We start from the raw sequence: 20,052 nt of genomic DNA, 5'->3' as shown, positions 1-20,052 counted from the left end.
CAGCAATAGACACTTGGATTGGTTTGCTTTCACCATTTGGCTGTTGTGAATAATGCTGCTATGAATATGATTGTACAAATATCTGTTCAAGTGCCTCTTCAGTTCTTTTGGATATATACCAGGAAGTGGAATTGCTGGATTAAATGGTAATTTTTCTTTAAAAATTAAGCATTTTAAAAACAGTGTAGGTCGCCTAGGTGGCTCATTTGGTTAAGCAACTGCCTTTGGCTCAGATCATGATCCTGGGATTGAGTTCCACATCAGGCTCCCTGTTCAGCAGGGAGTCTGCTTCTCCCTCCGACCTTCATCATCTCATATTCTCTCTCTCTTATTCTCTCGCTCTCAAATAAACAAATAAAATATTTTTTTAAAAAGTGTAATTTTTAAAAGATTTTATTTGTTTATTTGAGAGAGAGAGAGAGAACGTGAACAGGGGAAGGGGCAGAGGGATAGGGAAAAAGAATCTCGGACAGACTCCTCGTTGAGCATGGAGGACATTGCAGGGCTTGATTCATGACCCCAAGAACATGACCTGAGCTGAAATCAAGAGTTGGATGCTTGGGGCACCTGGGTGGCTCAGTGGGTTAAGCCTCTGCCTTCGGCTTGGGTCATGATCCCAGGGTCCTGGGATCGAGCCCCGCCCGCATCAGGCTCTCTGCTCAGTGGGGAGCCTGCTTCCCTTCCTCTCTCTCTGCCTGCCTCTCTGCCTGCTTGTGATCTCTGTCAAATAAATAAATAAAATCTTTAAAAAAAAAAAAGAGTTGGATGCTTAACCAGCTGAGCCAGCCAGGTGCCCCAACATGGTTTATTTATTTATTTTTTTAAGATTTTATTTATTTATTTGACAGAGAGAGACACAATGAGAGAGGTAACAGAAGCAGGGGGAGTGGGAGAGGCAGAAGCAGGCTCCCTGCTGAGCAGGGACCTGAGCCGAAGGCAGACGCCTAACAACTGAGCCCTCTAGGCACCCCTAATTTTTTAAACTTATAGTTACCATATGATTAACTGCCATACCTATTTCCATAGCTGCTGTACCGTCAATGAACAAGGGTTCTAATCTTCATATCCTCACCAACACTTGTTCTTTTTTCTGTTGTTTGTTTGTCCTTAAGCGTAGGAAGTTGTGTTTTTGATCTACATTTCCTCAGTGATTCGTGATGCTGAACAACTTTTCATGTGCTTATTAGTGATTTGTCTCTTCTTTGGAGATGTAACTATTCAAATCCTTGCCCGTTTTTAATAGATTTTCTCTTTGGTTTTGTTTTTCTCCTATACCATGGGTTGCTTTTCACTGTGTTGATGGTGTTTGTTTGTTTTAAGATTTTATTTGTTATTTGACAGAGAAAGGGAGAAAGCACAAGCAGGGGGAGCAGCAGAAGGAGAGGGAGAAGCAGGTTACCCACCGAGCAGGGAGCCCAAAGTGAAGTTCAATCCCAGGACCGTGGGGATCATGACCTGAGCTGAAGGCAGACGCTTAACCATCTGAGCTGCCCAGGTGCCCCGATGGTGTCCTTTGAGATACAAAAGTTTAAGATTTTGATGTAGTTTACTTTTTTCTTTTTCCTTTTCTTTTCTTTTTTTTTTTTTTTAAGATTTTACTTATTTATTTATTTGTTAGAGAGAGAGAGTGAGCATGCACAAGTGGGCAGAGTGGCAGGCAGAGGAAGAAAGAGAAGCAGGCTCCCTGCAGAGCAAGGAGCCCAATGCGGGACTCAATCCCAGGATCATGGCCTGAGCCAAAGGCGGTGGCCTAACCAACTGAGCCACCCAGGTGTCCCTACTTTTTTCTCTTGTTGCCTGTGCTTTGGGTTTAATATCCAAGAAATCATTGCCAATTTCAATGTAAACCTTTTCTCCTGTGTTTTCTTTTAACAGCTTTACAGTTTTAGATCTTTGTTTATTTGATCTGTTTTAAGTTAATTTTGCGTATAGTGTATGGTAAGGGCCCAACTTCATTCTTCTTCATGTGGATATCCAGTTGTCCTAGCACCAAGTGTTATTATTTTCTACTTAAGACTTGAATGGTCTTAACATCTTTGTCGAAATCAGTTGACCACGTATGGGAAGGTACATTTCTGTGCTATTGTGTTACTGTGGTCTATATGTCTGTCTCTATGCCAGTACCAATACTGTTTTGATTATCACAGCTTTGTGGTAAGTTCTGAAGTCAGGAAGTGTGAGTCCTCTAACTTTTTTTCATCTTTTTCAAGATTGTTTTGGCTGTTCATTGTCCCTTGAGATTCCATATGGATAGCATTAAATCTGTGTATTGCACTGCGTAGTATTGGCATCATAACAATATTAAGTTTTCCGATTGTGAACACAGATGTCTTTCCATTTATTGTGTCTTCTTTAATTTCTTTCAGCAACATCTTATAGTTTTTAATGTACAAGTCTTGTTTCCTTGGTCAAGTTTATTCTCAAGTATTTTATTCTTTTTTTTTTTTTTAAGATTTATTTATTTTAGAGAGGGGGCGGGGACAGAAGGAGAGAAAATCTCAAGCAGACTGATCACAGAACTCAGTGCAGGACTAGATCTTATAATCCTAAGATCACAACCTGAGCTAAAACCAAGAGTTGGATGTCTCACTCACGGGGTTCCACCCAGGCACCCTGATATTTTATTTTATTTATTTATTTATTTATTTATTTATTTTTAAAGATTTTATTTATTTATTTGACAGACAGAGATCACAAGCAGGTAGAGAGACAGACAGAGAGAGGGGAAGAAGGAGGCCCCCCGCTGAGCAGAGAGCCCGATGTGGGGCTCGACCCCAGGACACTGGGATCATGACCCGAGCCAAAAGCAGAGGCTTTAACCCGCTGAGCCACCCGGGTGCCCCTATTTTATTTTATTTTATTTTTTTAATTTTACTTCATTTTATTTCATCTTTAAGATATTATTTATTTATTTGAGAGAAAGAGAAAGTGTGTTAGCGCACCAGAAAGGGGTAGGTTCAGAGGGAGAGAGAGAAACAGACTCCCCACCAAGTAGGGAGTCCAACACAGGGCTTGATCCCAGGACCTCAGGATCATGACCTCAGCCAAAGGTTTGTGCTTAATTGACTGAATCACCCAGGTGTGCCCACCCCCAGCACTTTAGTCTTTTTTTTTTTTTTATGTGATTTTTTGTGATGATGGACATTTTTTTTTTTAAGATTTTATTTGTTTATTTGACAGAGAGAGAGATCACAAGTAGGCAGAGAGGCAGGCAGAGAGAGAGAGAAGGAAGCAGGCTCCCTGCTGAGCAGAGAGCCCGATGCGGGGCTCGATCCCAGGACCCTGAGATCATGACCCGAGCTGAAGGCAGAGGCTTAACCCACTGAGCCACCCAGGCGCCCCCACTTTAGTCTTTATAATGCTATTATAAGTGGAATTATTTTAATTTCCTTTTTTTGTCATTCACTGTTAGTGTATGGTTAGTGTATAGAAAAACAATTATTTTCATGTGTTGATTTTGTATCCTTCATCTTTGCTGAATTTGATTATTCTAATAGCATTGTTGTGGCATCCTTAGAGTTTGCTACATATGGGATCATGTCATCTGTGGACAGAGATAGTTTTACCTATTCTTTTCCAATTTGGGTGCCTTTTATTTTTCTTGCCTAATTGCTTTGGCTAGAACTTTTAACACTCTGTCGAATAGAGTGGCAAACACAGGCATCTGTCTTGTTCCTGATCTTAGGAAAAGTTTTACAGTCTTTTACCATTGGGTATGATGTTAGTTATGGGCTTATCATATATGGCTTTTATTATGTTGAGATAATTTTTGTTTATTCCTACTTTGTTGGGTGTGACTGAGATGTAACTTAACATACCATACAATTCCCCAATTAAAGTGTTCAGTTCAGTGTTTTTCAGTATATTCACGGTGTCCTTACAGCTTTTATATCCCTGCTTATCTCAGACTGATTGGAGAATAGTTTTCAAGTGCATGAAGACTTGCTGGAAGGTATAAGGCTGTGTGTTTTTATTATTTTAGACATCAGACTTTTAGAAAAGACTTAATATCACCCATTGTTTGAAGAGTTGGGACTCATTTCTTTTGAACAGTGACTCAACTCCAGCATCATATGAATATGCAACTTAGGTTCCTGTGGAGTTGCTCTCTGTCATTGACACCTGCAGGTGACATGGCACCCAAGTGTGGGTATAAGATCTCCTCTGGGAGAGGAGGAGTTGACCCTAAGGTTTATGTAAAGGCTTGCAGACCTGGTAAACACTATCCCACCTATGGGGTAGAGAGTTTATAGGTAGGTGTTGAGGGCTGGCTGCTGGATGTGGAAATGGCTTCCCCAGTGCAGAAGCCTAAGCAACTTGTGTTTGAGTACATGTGCCTTAGTAGTTCCTTATTCCCATGGAAATTTATGGAATTAGACCCTTGTTGCTGGTGGCCAAGCTGGTTGACCTTCCCTATTTGCGTTAACCTTAAATGGCTAAGGGTTATCCAAGAAAAATGTGCTCTAAACACAAACCCTCATTTTAGTGTCAGGAAACCTATATGGCAGGAATGGGATCACGTGTGATATTAGGCAGGGACTCAGGCCCTTCCAAACAGGGCAGGATGAGTGGGCTGACATCCAAGTCAGGGAAACCCCTGGCTATGTTGTACATGATTATTTAGACTGATGACTGCAGAGCAGTTAAGGTTGTTTGCTGCTTGGTCAGTCAAGGCATTAAGAAAATGAAGACTGGGGCGCCTGGGTGGCTCAGTGGGTTAAAGCCTCTGCCTTTGGCTTAGGTCATGATCCCAGGGTCCTGGGATCAAACCCCGCATCGGGCTCTCTGCTCAGCAGGGAGTCTGCTTTCCTTCCTCTCTCTCTGCCTGCCTCTCTGCTTGCTTGTGATCTCTGTCTGTCAAATAAATAAATAAAATCTTAAAAAAAAGAGAGAGAGAGAGAATGAAGACCAGCTTGTGGCAGCCTCTACCAAGTGAAGTAAGGAAGCTGATTATTTGGGCTGCTGTTTTTCTGGGGAAAAGTACATGTTTTAATCTAATAAGAATCCTGCCAGCAGGCTTACACTGATTCTGCCCCTGATGCTTCTTCAAGGTCCATTTTTGGCAGGAGGTCAGGCAGTTTGATAGTCTCAGTCCTTTGAACCTTGCAAGCCCCTCTTTGAAGTGCTGTTCCTTTCCCTTCCCTCCTCTTTCCCCTAACTCCTGCAGGCCAAGTTTCCAGGGTCATGTGTTGGTCCGTGTCATCCTGGTTCCTGCCAGCATGATGGGGTAGCTTAATGGGGTTTCAGAGGAAGATGTGTGGGTCAGAGCCTTCCTGCTGCTGCTCTCCCAAAAGGCAGTGGCACAGCCAGCCAGAGAAGGGAAAAGGGTGTTTGCTGTAGATGAAGGACTTGCAGAGACAGGAGTGCCATGTTGTCGGAACTCAGGTAGTGTTAGGAAACAGGTACATAGGTGCATGGAGCATGTCGGGGAAAGAGTAATAATCCAAGATGGGGACATGTATGTGGAAGTATTCCTTGCAGAATCATTTACAACAGGCAACAGTTGGAATGTAAATGTGTAGCCACTTGGAAATGGTCGAAAGAAGGCAACCCTGTGTTAAAAAACATTTTTGTGTGGGGACGCCTGGGTGGCTCAGTTGGTTAAATGTCTGCTTTTGGCTCAGGTCATGATTCCAGGGTCCTGGAGTCAAGTCCTGTGTCAGGAGGTTGGCTTCTCTCTCTCCCTCTACCTCTTCCCCGGTTGCGCTCTCTCTCATGCTCTTTCTCTGTCAAATAAATAAATAAAATCTTAAAAACTTTTTTTTGTGTGTATGGTTAAATATATATTACATGAAGTTGGCCATTTTCACTATCTTAAAGTGTAAGTTTAGTGGCCTTAAGTACATTTGGTTTTTATGCAACCATAAAGTTATATCTCAGCCCTCTTGGTTGGTGTTTTTAGTATTCTGAGCTTCTCAACTATGTGTTGGCACTCACAGATGGTTAATATCAGGCATCACGTGTGGGTTTCTCCTGTTGTACTGTTAGAAGGTAATGACCTATTTCTCTTAGTTCTTGGGGAAAGACCTCACTATTTCCTTGCACAGTACAAGCAGACTAAAAAACTCTGTTCATTTCCTTTTCTGGCCTTCCTACTCATGAATTCCACTGAGACATCTTTGACTGAGGTACACAGCATGGGCCCTGCTTTGCTGTGGATAACTTAGGTGTTTAGATACCTGGGTGGGAGGAGTGGGGGTAGGGGGATCCTTAGGACTTAAGGACACCCTGCCTCAACTTTGGATGATCAGGGAGGCCAGTGGTGAGTGCATGTATTAGGTTACGTTAGTGAGTTTGGAGATACCCAGAGAAGAACCCTGGGGTCTTGATAATTCTATACAGACCCAACCTGGCTGTATTTTTTCCATGTCTTGGTCCTTGCTGAATAGTGACTTATCCCCGTGGGCTTGATCTTGCATCGTTCTGCCAAGCACTACGTAGGATTCAAATACTTACTTTAGGTACTTCTTGAGGATAGATTCTGCTGCGTTAGTTGGAGTCAGAAACCAAGGGACTGGAAACAGTGATTTCGGGAAACTTTCATCTGAAACTGAAGTTCCTGGTTACAGACACTACCTCTTGTTTCTCCAGCTACTTAAGACATTTAGATGATTTTTTAGATTTTCATTAGAAAATCAAAATATGAAGGGTCTCCAAGAACTGTGTTAAGAGTCTTATATTAATTGCTTTTCTTGTTTTTCTTTTACCAAGAAATGTTTTAGAAGGGAGATGCGTAATCATTTGCTAACCAAATTTTTGTGTGTGTGATTTTTTGAAGGTACATGGGAATAGGACTCTCAGCTCAAGGCGTCAACATGAACAGACTTCCTGGTGAGTCATTGGTTAAGAGAATATTTGTTCTGCTCTTCTGATCCATTCTGTGATGAGAATCATGGTGACAGCTAAGAGGTTGGAGACTATCTTACCTAAAGCCAAGTCACTGGATGGAAAATCCTAAAACATGGCCATGGCTGGTATGGGCTGGTATGGGGTTCCATACCAAAAATTATGGTATGGTATGGGCTTCCATTACAAAAATTAATTGGAATTTGAACTGTTGGCAGTCAAAACCAACCCAAGCTTGCTCCTAGTGGAGATACGCCTTAGAAGCCTCACTCCCATTGGCATTTGACCATCCTGGGACTCTGGCATATATGGAGAAGGAGACTGCTGCCAACTCTGGCTTCTTTGTTACTTCACCATTATTAAGAATCGTTTTTTAAGTGGCCTCCCATCTGGAACGTGGTTGAGGCAATTTTTTAATGAATATGAAGCGTGTAAGACTTGGGTTTGCAGTCAGTAACCTCAGATTTGTGGAATGCTCTGGGCCCTGCACATGGTCCTCCGATACTACCCAGGCACCCTTTCAACCACTTGGGCTATGTACAGTTGAAGGGATAGAAACCTCCATCAGAAGGTGGTCCGAAGTCCATCTGTTCCCTCAGTGGCCTAAGTGACATGGTGCAAGCCCCTGGCATCGACATGAAGGCAGGCAAAGTCTCTGTGTCTCTGCCCTGGTTCTCTCTACTTTTTGTGTCCCAGACACCGAGAGAAGGCAGCTGCCTTTTTCCAAAGAGAGAGCAGCACTTAAATGTTACATCTTTTCCCATCTATGTTTAATGTAAGACACAGATATCTTTTTTCTAATTGACCAATTTCAAGAACTTGAAATCTAGACTTGCTCAGGATTCACCTACTTGTAAGGAGTCTGAAATGATTTGGCTTTGATCTCAGGGAAAGCTGGCCTTTAGTTATTAATCAGGATGTGTGTGGCATATTGACTTCTTTGTGTAGCATGTGGCTATAATCCCCCCCGCCCAAGATTTTATTTATTTATTTGAGAGAGAGAGAGAATGCCTGCAAAGCAGGGAGAAGGCGCAGAGGGGGAAGAAGAGGGACAAGGGGCTTGATCTCAAAACCCTGAGATCATCGAGCCAAACTCAAGAGTCAGTGGCTTACCCAACTGAGCCACTTGGATGCCCCTTAATCTTTTTCTTATGCCAAATGTGCTCTTTGAACTTTTGTACTGCTTTGGTGGCAGGGAAGAAGAGGCTTATTATGTAGAAGTAACTGTTATAATCTGTTATTAACTGTCACTTTAAGCAACCTTGAACATTGGTTAAATGAATTTTTATTAATCTACAGAAAAGAATACTATGCAGCCATGAAAAGAATGAGGAGGTTCTTTAGGTACTGATTTAGAGTAATCTCTAGAGTGTATTGTTAAGTGGAAAATATAAGGCATAGAACAGTGTATGATATGCTATGAAGTGTGTAAAAATTAAAAAGGCAAATTGAGCATATCTGTACCTGCTTATACATGCATTGAACATCTTTGGAAATCTATAGAAAAACTTGTAATATCAGCTATCCCTTGGGAAGTGATAGGGTGACTAGGGATAGGACTGGGAAAGAAATTTTTCACTTTCAAAATCTTCACATTTTCTTTCTTGTGAATATATTATTTGTTTAAAAAGTCTAAATAGAATTAAAATAAGCAAAAGCAGATGCCCTTGTATCAAGAAGTCCTCACATCTATCAGATGGATTTGGAATATAGCCTTTTACCATGCACTAGGCTTGGTATTCTAAGTTTCACATGCTCATCCTTCTTTCGTAAGAACCGTTTTTTGCATTGCTCATTTGGTTTGAGATCCATGGAGTGGAGCAGAGGAGGTGGGAGGGGGAGGTTCAAGGTCTACCTGGGCTGACCTGAGTCTCTTTGAGATAGAGCCATGTGGAACCACATCTGTTTGCCTCACTCATAAGATGGAGTTTTTGACCCCCTCTGCACCAGTTGGAGGCCAACTGCTGGTCATGTGCCTTGATGTTGAGAATGTAATATTGTGGGGAAGTGCATTTGGGGCCCTTATGCAGTCAGACCCTGTCTAGGCCCAAGATGTGGGCCTATAGGAGAAGGGGCTTGGAGACAGTAGATGAGGTGTTGGTCCCCACACTAATGTATCCTGAGAGTTGGCACCTTTTTTTACGTCCTGAGTGGTGCGTCTCTTGTTTGGCAGGAGAAAAGGGCCCCTTTGGGAGTTACACCTATTTTCATTTCACTCTGGCTGCCGGCTCTGAGGGCTTTTATTCCTGTCATTTCTTTCTTTCTTTTTTTTTTTTAAATAAAGATTTTATTTATTTATTTGACAGAAATCACAAGTAGGCAGAGAGGGGGAAGCAGACTCCCCGCTGAGCAGAGAGCCCAATGCAGGGCTCGATCCCAGGACCTTGAGATCATGACCTGTGCCGAAGGCAGAGGCTTTAACCCACAGAGCCACCCAGGTGCCCCCCCCCCCTTCCTGTCATTTCTGATAATCTCCCTGATTATTCCTTAAGGTAGAAAGTAGGAATTAGGGGTGTCTAGGTGGCTCAGTTGTTAAGTATCTGCCTTTGGCTCGGGTTGTGGTCCCAGGATCCTGGAATTGAGCCCCACATCGGGCTCCCTGCTTGATGGGAAGCCTGCTTCTCCCCCCTCTCCGCTCCCCACTTGTGTTCCCTCTCTTACTGTGTCTCTCTGTCAAATAAATAAGTAAAAATCTTAAAAAAAGAAAAAAAAGTAGGAATCAGTTTGCAGATAGATAGGGATTCTCTCTAGGAAGGTTGGATGCCTCTGGCTTTCCCAGGAGACAGGACTGGCTGAATGGCTGAAAAGACCTAGCACAAGATAGATGTAGGGGTAGAGGGAAGACGTTCCTCTTAGGAATGATGGTGGGCTTGTTTATCCCAGTGCTGGATTTGGAAGATCAGAATCCCTTTTGGCACTTTTCATTTTCTGGGATTGCTTTTTTTTGGTATGTGTACATATGCAGGGGATGGAGGTACTTCATGAGCATACATTATCCAAAACTGAAAGTATCATCGTTCGTAACAATTGGACCTGAAGCTACTAGCATGTATTCCACTGGGGACATGAGATGGAGGATGGCAGCAGCTAAAGCCTTTCTGGCTGTGGCTTCTGATTTCCAAGAGATCCTTGGTTGTGATGAAGGCTATTGGGACTGTTAGGCTATATGGTTGGTGGGAGGTGAGTGACGATGGTAGCCTAGTCTGGGTCTAGAATTTGAGACTTTGGTGTTAACTTCAGGTGAGATAATTGAGTGTTGATGTATCTTCTTGATAGATACTGTTGTGTCTGAGGGAGAGTGGTGGTTACTGTGGGTTTACAGGGGTGTTCTGGCTTGGTGTTGAGAGACATACAGGAGTTTGTCAGGTGGGTCTGTGTGGTGGTACAGTAAGGCCTGTGAGTAGGTCTGTAAGTTGTCTTGTGTGATGGGATGCCAGTCAGAATGACCCAGTTGAAGGAAGAGTCTTATGTTCCATTTCAAGGGGCATGGACTTCTTTATTTAAGCAGTGGGGATTGCAGGAGTGTTCTGAATGTTGGCAAAATGTGATCAGATTTGCTAATAAGTAACTAGTTCAAGAGTGAACTGTTGTAGAGGAGACCTTCCAGAGGGGGTGGAGGCTAAGCTGGGCAGCCTGGGCAGTAAGAATCATAAGAACTTAGGCATGTGATGGAACTTCAGAAGGTGGTAGATTTTGGTTAAAAAAAGGACTCCTTTCCTTATTTTTTTTTTTAAAGATTTTATTTATTTATTTGACAGAGAGAGAGAGATCACAAATAGGCAGAGAGACAGACAGAGAGAGAGATGAGGAGAAGCAGGCTCCCTGCTGAGCAGAGAGCCCTATGCGGGACTCGATCCCAGGCCCCTGGGATCATGACCTGAGCCGAAGGTAGAGGCTTAACCCACTGAGCCACCCAGGCGCCCCTCCTTTCCTTATTTTGAAATACTTAACTGGAAGCATTTCATCATAAGTGGACAGTTATATTTATATGTGCCTTATGGGTGTATATTGAGATAACTCAGTATTATCTTGTGTAGTTAAGAAGAAACCTGCTAGGTCATTGGGAGGAGTTCCTTATTTTCATGACTGTGTATGTAGATTACTTTTGATTTGTAAGTTTAAAAAAACTTGTCAGCGAATCTATCAGGGCCAGCTGGGCTTTTGGGGAGGACATTTTAAAGACTTTCCCTTCCCTTCTTGTTAGCTTGTTCAAGTAAGTTCATTCTTGTGGCATCACTTTCCGTATATTCTGCTTAGGCCATCTGATTCTCTTTATGGGAAAATGGCTCTAATTAATATTGTCAAAACCAAAAAAAAAAAAAAAAAAGCGGGTGGTGGGGGCTCCTTGCTGGTCAGTTAGTAGAGCACTTGACTCTTTTTAAAAAAATATTTATTTATTTATTTGACAGACAGAGATTACAGGTAGGCAGAGAGGCAGGCAGAGAGAGAGAGAGAGAGAGGAGGAAGCAGGCTCCCCACTGACTAGAGAGCCTGAAGCGGGGTTCCGCCCCAGGACCCTGGGATCATGACCTCAGCCAAAGGCAGAGGCTTTAACCCTCTGAGCCACCCAGGCACCCCGAACACATGACTCTTTTGATCTCGGGGTCATGAGTTCAAGCCTCATGTGGGGTGTAGAGATTCCTTAAATAAATAAAACATTTTTTTTAAAGATTTACTTATTTGAGAGAGAGAAGGAGAGTGCGGGGGAAGGGCAGAAGGTGAGGAAATGGGAGAAAAATCTTAAACAAACTCTCTGCTGACCAGACCATAAGATTCACCCCTTTAAAGTATGCATTTCAGTGATTTTAATATACTCACAGAGTTGTGCTACCATCACCTCTATCTAGTTCCAGAACATTTTCATCACCCCAAAGAGAAGCCCCATACCCATTAGCAATCATTCTCTTATTCTCCTTCCCTGCAGCCCCTGGAAACCACTAATCTACTTTCTTTCTCCATGGATTTTCCTTTTCCTGGACATTTCATATCAGTGGAGTCATACAACAGGTGTTATATTTGCATACCGCTTCTTTCACTTAGCGTAATGTTCTGAGCTTCATCTAAGTTGTAGTGTGTATTAGAACTTCGTTTCTTCTTATGGCCAGATAATATTCTGTTATATGGGTATATCACATTTTGCTTACCCATGTGTCTGTTGGTGAGTATTTGGATTTTTTTTTTAAAGATTTTATTTATTTGACACAGAGAGAGCAAGCGAGTGAGAGAGACAGAGCAAGCACAGGCAGGGGGAACGGCAGGTAGAGGAGAAGCAGGCTCTCTGCTGAGCAGGGAACCCAATGGAGGGCTTGATCCCCGGACCCTGGGATCATGACCTGAGTCAAAGGCAGATGCTTAACCCACTGAGCCACCCAGGCACCCTGTTTTCTTTTTTTAAAAGAATATTTGGATTGTTTCTACTTTTTGACTGTTATGATTTATGCTGTAAACATTTGTGTACAAGTTTTTGTGTGGACACATGTCTCATTTCATTTGGTTGTATACCTAGGAGTGGAATTGCTGGGTCATGTGGTAACAACTTTTATTTAGGGTTTTGATCCATTTAATTTTTATGGTGTGAGGTAAGGATCTGACTTCATTCATTTGCCTGTGGCTGCCCAATTGTCCTAGCATCAGTTGTTGAAAAAACTATTCTTTCCTTACTGAATGATCTTGGTACCTGTGTTGAAAATCATTTGAGCCAAAGATGTATGGATTTTTTTTTTTTCTAGATTCTCAATTCTATTCCATTGATCTATATATTTGTCCTTGCCTATACCATACTGTCTTGATTACTGTTGCTTTGTAGTAAGTTTTGAAATTGGGAAGTGTGAGTCCTTGAACTTTTTTCTTCTTTTTCAGGATTGCTCTGACTCTTCCGGTTCCCTTGCAATTCCATATGAATTTTAGAATCAGCTTGTTAATTACTATAAAGAAATCAGGTGGGATTTTAATGGATTGCACTGAATCTGTAGATCAGTTTGGGAAGTATTGTCATTCTAATAATGTTAAATCTTCTGGTCCATGAATGTGAAATGTTTTTCCATTTGTTTAGATCTTCTTTAATTTCCTTCAGCAGGGGTGCCTGCGTGGCTCAGTCATTAAGCATCTGTCTTTGGCTCAGGTCATGATCCTAGGTCTCCAGCTCCCTGCTCGGCGGGAAGCCTGCTTCTCCCTCCCCCACTCCCCTTTCTGGTGTTCCCTCTCTCATTGTGTGTCTCTCTCTGTCAAAAATAAATAAAATCTTTTAAAAAGAATAAAGATAGATGTTTATTGTTACATATTTTCTCTAAGTACTACTTTTATGCCTCACAGTTTTTTTTTTAAAGATTTTATTTATTTATTTGAGAGAAAGATAGTAAGGGAGCACATGTAGTGGGAGGGGCAGAGGGAGAGGGAGAAGCAGACTCCTTGCTGAGTAGGGAGCCCTATGCAGCCCTATGCAATCTCAGGATACAGGGATCATGACCTGAGCCAAAGGCAGATGCTTAAGTGACTAAGCCACCCCTGTGCCCCTCACAAAAAATTTTTAAATTAATTTATTTGAGAGAGAGAAGAGAAAGAGAGTGCATGTGGGGGAAGGGCAGAGGAAGAGAGAGTCTTAAGTAGACCTCACGGTGAGTGTGGAGCCTGACTTGGGGCTCAGTCTCGCAACCCTCAGATCATGACCTGAGCCAAAACCAAGAGACAGATGCTTAACCAGCTATGCCACCCTAGTGCCCTCTCTTTTTATGAATTTGATATGCTGTTTTAGTTTGAGCTTTTCATTTTAAGATAGTTATTACATTCTTTATTCTTGATTTTTCTTCCTGACCCAGGTTGTATTCAAGACAATAGAATGCTTGAATAATTTTCACATGATTGGGCACTATTTGTTTAATTGGCTGAGCCTAGCCTTTTTCCATCATGATCAGTAATATGATGTGGTCTGTACTTTGAAAAAGTTTGCTTAAAAAAAAAAAAAGAAAAAGTTTGCTTAATGCTCGTTTATACTCTAGCACATCAGGTTTTGTGAAATATGTAGGTACAGAGTTTGTTCCCAGTCCACCATCGAGTTTTCTGTACATTTGTTTTTTCTTATTCATTTATATATCAGTCTATTTTTATGAATTTGTTATTAGAGGGTAAAATAAATTTTGAAAATAATGTCACCTGCAGTCTTGTGCTTAAGGGCTGAGGGCTTCAGGTTGGAGGGTTTAAGCAGCTTTGCGCCTGATGGTTGTTACTGGGTCAGGGAGACAGTGGGTTGGGTGTTACAGGGAGCCACTGAGGGATTTAAGTGGAGGTGTGATCTGTCCAGGTTGGAGGGGACAGGAGCAGGTGCAAGGAGGCCAGTTAGGGACTGTCTCAGTGGTCCAGAAGAGCATGGTGGTATCTGGGATTCGAGAGATGGGGAGGACAGGCCCTGTGGAAGTAGTTCATCCAGCTTGGTATCTTCTGAGTAGTAGGTGAACAGACTGCAAACTACTACGTTGTGCTTATAGGATTTTGCTGATAATTTGTTTTAAGAATTCTTTTATTAATAAAATGGCCTGGTGATGGCCATTTTAGATGCCAAGTCTCAGTGTCATTCAGAGCAAGTAGAAGCGTGTAAATCGAACCGCCCTTGTCCGAGTGACTCTAAGAAGAAGGTAACTTGGGAAGTCTAGCCTTGGCCTGCCCAGGTGCTGCTGCAAGAAGTACCTGGTCTTTGGCTTAGTCCAGCCTTTCACAGGTCCCTGAAGAGAAACTTACGAGAAAGGAGAGGCCCAAGTGTAGAACTGAAGCCCCTTTTCTTATAGTTCCTGATCTGGTTGAGTGAAACCAGTATCAACAGAAGATGGACTTGACTGAGAGAGAGCCTCCACCCCTCTCTACTTCTTGACTGTAGGAGATAACCTCTGTCTGTCATACACACGCGAGCGCCTGCACACATGCGTGCGGGCGCACACACACACACACACACACACACAGTCCCCTCACCCCACCCCACCCTTCTTTTCTCCTCTGCCAGGGGCTGCTGGTTTCTCTGGTTGCTTGCATCTTGTTGCTGAGTAGACCTTATGGTAGCTGCGTGACTCTGTGGCCTGTGAATGGTTGACTGTACTTTGCCAAGGCCTGAAAGTGCAGTTGAAGGGCAGCTTGTGAGCCATCCAGGCAGTTATACAACTCACTTCTCTGGCTCTTCTCTGTCTTTGAGCAGGTTATATCTCCTGAAACCTCAGTGCTTTGTTTACAGTCCAGCACACAGTGAACCTGCTTGCCTCAAACTAAGTTTATCCGACTGCAAAACCCAGATCCTCCTGCTTTCCTTATGTCCACTGACAGTTGCTGTTCACCCAGCCCCCAGGTGGCACTCTTCAGACTAATCTTCACCCTGTCCCTTTCCACATCCATCCCATGGTTCTGCCGCTCTCCAAGTATGTCTTTAATCTGGTCCCCTTCTCTGTCCTTACTGTCATTGCCTCCCCATTGGGCTCTTTCCATGGCCTCCTGATTCATTGCTCTATCTCAGGTCTCTGCTCTCTACTTCCTGTCCCTTGCCTGTCTGCCAGGGACACAGGCCTGTAAGCCTTGCTTGGCATCTTCTGCCCTCTCTACCCTCCACATGGGCTGCACACCAACATGTTTGTGAGGCCCAAGATACACTGCAAACATTCTCTGCTCTGCCTCTTCATAGGTGCCCTTCTTACTGTGGGGGTATCCTTCCTGCTTATGTCCCCCTGTGTAATACCGCCTAACCCTTTTGGTTCTGACCACATTTCTCTCATGACATTTACCTCTCTGCCTTGTGTGACTTATTCATATTTACCCAACGATACCCTCACTGGGACTTGGACCACATCTTTTTATCACCACTCTTCCAGAGCGAGCATAATGCCCGTGGGCTCTTTCTGCATCTTGCTGAGCTCTGCCTCACTACTGTGGCTTCAGTAAACCAAGTGTGGTTCTGGAACCATTCCTGAGTCCGGTCCCTGCTGGCCTGCAGCCTGCCCTTGGCTGGGAGATGCTTTTATTTGGATGGTAGCTTCCCTACTCTGCCCTAACTATTGTGGCACTGATTGTGCATGGGGGCTGTGCTGCCACCTTCTACCTGTAAGAGGAGTGACCGTCCCCCCTTCTCTGTTTGTTAGGGCTCAGTGTCGTTGAATCAGCTCTGGGCTCACATTTAGTCCTGTGAGGAAACACATCTTTAGGGTTGCGGTCAGCTTGTGGAGCAGTATGTAGCTCAGTGCTTAAGAGCATGGACTCTGGAGCCACACGGTCTGCATTTGCATCCTGGCAGCTGTGTTACTTGAGGTAAGTTACTTAACTGCTCTGTGCCTCTCTTTTCCCCATCTGTAAAATGGGAACAATACTTGTATGTAACTCACATATGGAATGGCTTTGAGAATTTAGTGAGGTCCTGTATAGTGATTAGAACAGTATCTAATAAAAAAGGGGTATATACATGTTAGCTTTTGTTGTAATTGAGAAAAAGTGTTTTCTCTAACTGTGGAAGGAAGAACCTATACATTTGAAGTTCTTAAGTAAATAAATAAATACAGTTTTTTTTAAAGATTTTATTTATTTATTTGTCAGAGAGAGAGAGGGAGAGCAAGTGAGCACAGGCAGACAGAGAGGCAGGCAGAGGCAGAGGGAGAAGCAGGCTCCCTGCCGAGCAAGGAGCTTGATGTGGGACTCGATCCCAGGACGCTGGGATCATGAGCTGAGCCGAAGTCAGCTGCTTAACCAGCTGAGCCACCCCTCATTCCTAAATAAATACAGTTCTTTTATGAATGTGTATCAGAGTGGAGTTAGATGTAATTGAAACTACATTTTGTTTCCAGTGCTTGTGTTTTCTGTATTTGAGTAGCCATGTTAGTATGTGTTAACTGGAGTTGAGTTATGGAGGATGAAGATGGCATAGCAAACAAACAGGATGTTGATGTTTCAAGTGTTTTCTTGTAGGTTTTTCTGTACTAGCTCCGCAAGGACGTCTTTGCTTCTGGGGCTGTCAGGAGCAGGGTATAGCCACTCTTGGGGTCTCGCTTGGTCCTGGGAGCAGACAAGAACAGAGTACCTTCAGTATGAGGCTGGTGGTCAGACTTTCCAAGGAACATCTGGGCCTGTCTCAGCTTGCACAGTCAGAAGTTTCTGCATGGTCAGAAGTTTTGAGGTTTACCTTTTGTAAGGTGTTTTTGACCTCCATTAAATGTGAAACCAAGGAGCACATGTGGTCCAAAATAAGAATGTCAGAATTCATGGACAAACGGCTTGAAAGCAGGGCAGATAGTCTACAGACAGGTGAGTACCCTCAGCCCGACCCTCCCATCGCTGAGCTGGCAGCGAGCATTGTGGGCTGCGATCCCTGGATTGAGGAAGCAGGGGGAAAAGTCAGAGGCGTGGACAGAGGGAGGGATTTGGGCTTCTCCTAATCTTGAGGGCTTTGAAGGGGCTGAGGATAAGACAGATTCTCCTTTTGTGCCTTGAACCTCAGAGAGGGCCAGGGAGATTCAAGCTGTGTGGATTGGTAGCCCCGTCTGCCTCAGAGCTGGGTAGCTGGTAATTTCCTCTTTGCCATTTCTGTGCAGGAGGCAGCTGTTGTCTTAGTGTGGCATGTATGACCTTAATTACTACAACCCCTCAGGAGAACCCTTGAAGCAAACTTCCTTCATACTGTCGGAAAAGAAGCAGCTCCACAGCTGAGGACTGGGGGTTGAGGGGTGCGTATCTCCTGAAGCAGATGGCACCTCGCAACTAGACACTGGTAGGGGGTGAGAGGGTAGTAAGGGGACTGTCTGCCTTGCTCCCACAGGATGGTCATGTTCAAGTGAACATCTCTTCCTCCCCCCAGAGCTTACTTTAATTAAGCCTACCCCGAATGATCTGTTAGGAGCATGCCCCCAGGAGTGTTTTGTGTCCTGATCTCGGGCTAGGGCCTGCTTCCACTGGGTGGGACAGATTCTACAAATAGCCGATATTTCTCATTTGCATGTGCCATGGGAGAAGCATAGCAGATAGCAGAGATGAGGGAAATGACCTGGCTGGGAGTGGAGGGAAAGATAAGCCGGGTTCCACTAGGATGTCCAGAGCAGATGGTGGTTTGGCAGTTGGGGCCCAAAGGCCAGGTATCTGTTTGGAATCCCTGGTGGTTCCCGTGGTAGTTAATGGTGCCGGTGCCACAGGAGCCGCCGTGGTCCCTGCGGTGCAGCTTGTTTCATGTGAGAGGCCCTCTGTTCCCGGGCTCCCCCTCCCTGGGGCAGCAGCGTGCTGGGCCTTGTAGCCAGCTGAGTCCTGGTCCTTTTCTGTGGACCTCTTCCCTTAGCCACAGGGAGACCTGTATTACCTTAACATATCAAGACAGCTTGGCAGCCTTGTGAAGTGAGGCAACTCAGTCAGGCATGGAAATTATTATTCCTGGTCCTGGAGATTTCTTGTCTACAGTATCCTATTTTCTTCTTCCAAACACCAGCTCCCACTTCTGTAGCAGAGGTGAAAATTCTCAATTTAAGACTGTTTTGCAGGACAAGTTAAGTCTTTTGAGGTAAGAGGTTTCATCAACAGCAGAAGGGCCAGTTCTGAAACCTGAGTTTGTCAGTCTCTGAAAACAGAGATTCTCAAGTGTCCTCTGGTATGGTTGCAGGCTGGGGCCACCTCAGGGTGGAGCTGAGTGGGGACTAGTTACTGCTCAATACCTTGCTTCCCTCGTGCTGGGCAGGAGTCTGTATCTAGGTGTCCTGGAAACACTGCACCACCATACCTGGGCCTCCTCTGGGGAAGGGTTTTGCACATGCCCATCTCTCAGGATCTGGCAATGTGTGCGAAGTCACAGGCTCCTGCACTACTGGGGATCACCCATCCACCGACTTTCCCAGAGGCTCAGAAGGAGCTCACTGGAGACAAGGAAAAGGCAAACCCAACTCTAGAGGAGAGATACAAAGGCCTAGGGGTTGAGGTTGCCTCTCAGTTTTGTGGGACAGTGCCACCCCTTTCCTTAGCCTGATTCAGCATGGGTGACAGACCGAGTCTGCCCTGTGGGAGCCTGAGGTAAAGGCAGGTAGCACTGTTAGATATGGCAGATGCTACTTGAGCCATCTCCTAGACAGACCTAGCTAGACACCCCCTGGCTTCCCTGCGCCTCCCCTGGCTATCAGGTATTGATTTCTTTGGGGGCAGGGAAAGAGTATGACTCTTGGAAGGCCCCTTCTATGCAGGTGCTGGCTATGCACCCCCTGGCCTTGCCCATGGTTTCAAACTGACACCTGCTTCTTCTCAGTAGAGGGCCTGGATCCCCCTGTGAGGGCAGGCTTCACCCGGTATCAGCCTCCGCTGTCGCCATCTACTTGCAGAGCCTTTTTCTCCTGCTCCTTACCTTGGCTTCCATGCAGAGCAGACTCCCAGGGTACCCTTGGGCCCTTTTGCCTGGAGGTGCCAGAGGCCTAGCCTTAGGATTGTGTAGATCCTGTTCCTTGGTCCCAGGGTTCTGAGAGTTTGGGGTAGCAGCCATGTGAGTGTTATGATGGGCCTTCTCTGATGCCACCATGCTGCCTCTGCTGAGTGAAAAGTTGTCCTTTGCTTTCCCGTTACCCATTGTTGAGCTACTCCGGGCAATGGGTCTGTCAGATTTTTTAAGGTACTTGAGGTTTGGGGAGAAACATTTGGCTGATGCATTTCCGGGGAGGGATGGCTCTGAGTAAGTGGCCATCCTTGAGAAGCAGCCCTGCCAGGAGGTCTCCCAGGACACATGTGTTCCTTCCGCAGCCGCCTTAGGCTGGCTCAACAAGCACCCTGGCCCAGCCAGCCCAGTACCTTCCCTCCATAGCCAGTCTCACAAGTGACCTTTTGAGAGGCACCAGGCATGGCTGCTGAGCTCTGTAAAGTGCGCTGAAGGCCAGCCGGGTGGCCTCCCCAGGAAACCGGGGATAAGCAAGAGTGGAGCAGGCCTGGGACTGCCGTTGTTGAGCTATTCGGACGGATGGATGGTCCACCCCCCCTTGCTCCCTCGGGAATAAAGGAAGCAGGAAGTCTCAAGTGCCCAGGATTGACCATGAAGCTGGTGCTAGGAATGGAGAGGGAGGGAAACTTGAGGGTGAGTACCTCCTGCAGGCTGCCGTTCCATAGCCGTTCTCGTGTGATCCTCTCATCCACCCTGAGAGAATTCAGTCGAGAGAACCCAGAGGGCTGGGTGGCGGAACTGGGATTCAAACTCAAAGCCCAGCTCTGACTGGGACCCATTTATTGGGGGGA

General features: G+C 44.8%; 1 protein-coding gene across 3 annotated transcripts in view; it reads left to right on the top strand.

Annotated features, from left to right (window-relative positions):
• Positions 1-20,052, top strand: part of RANBP10 (RAN binding protein 10) — a 69,560-nt gene that overhangs the window by 20,218 nt on the left and 29,290 nt on the right. For 2 of the 3 annotated variants that reach the window (XM_032323574.1, XM_032323575.1), the window contains one exon: positions 6,779-6,831. In XM_032323574.1, the coding sequence (XP_032179465.1) occupies positions 6,779-6,831 (53 nt within the window). Of the gene's footprint in view, positions 1-6,778; positions 6,832-12,765; positions 12,786-20,052 lie in introns of those variants that run through there. The other variant, XM_032323576.1, reaches the window with a different exon arrangement.

This window comes from Mustela erminea, chromosome 19, assembly GCF_009829155.1.
Source record: "Mustela erminea isolate mMusErm1 chromosome 19, mMusErm1.Pri, whole genome shotgun sequence".
NCBI classification, from domain to species: Eukaryota; Metazoa; Chordata; class Mammalia; order Carnivora; family Mustelidae; genus Mustela; species Mustela erminea.
Note: the sequence above shows the minus strand (reverse complement) of the source record. Positions and strands in the feature narration are given on the sequence as shown.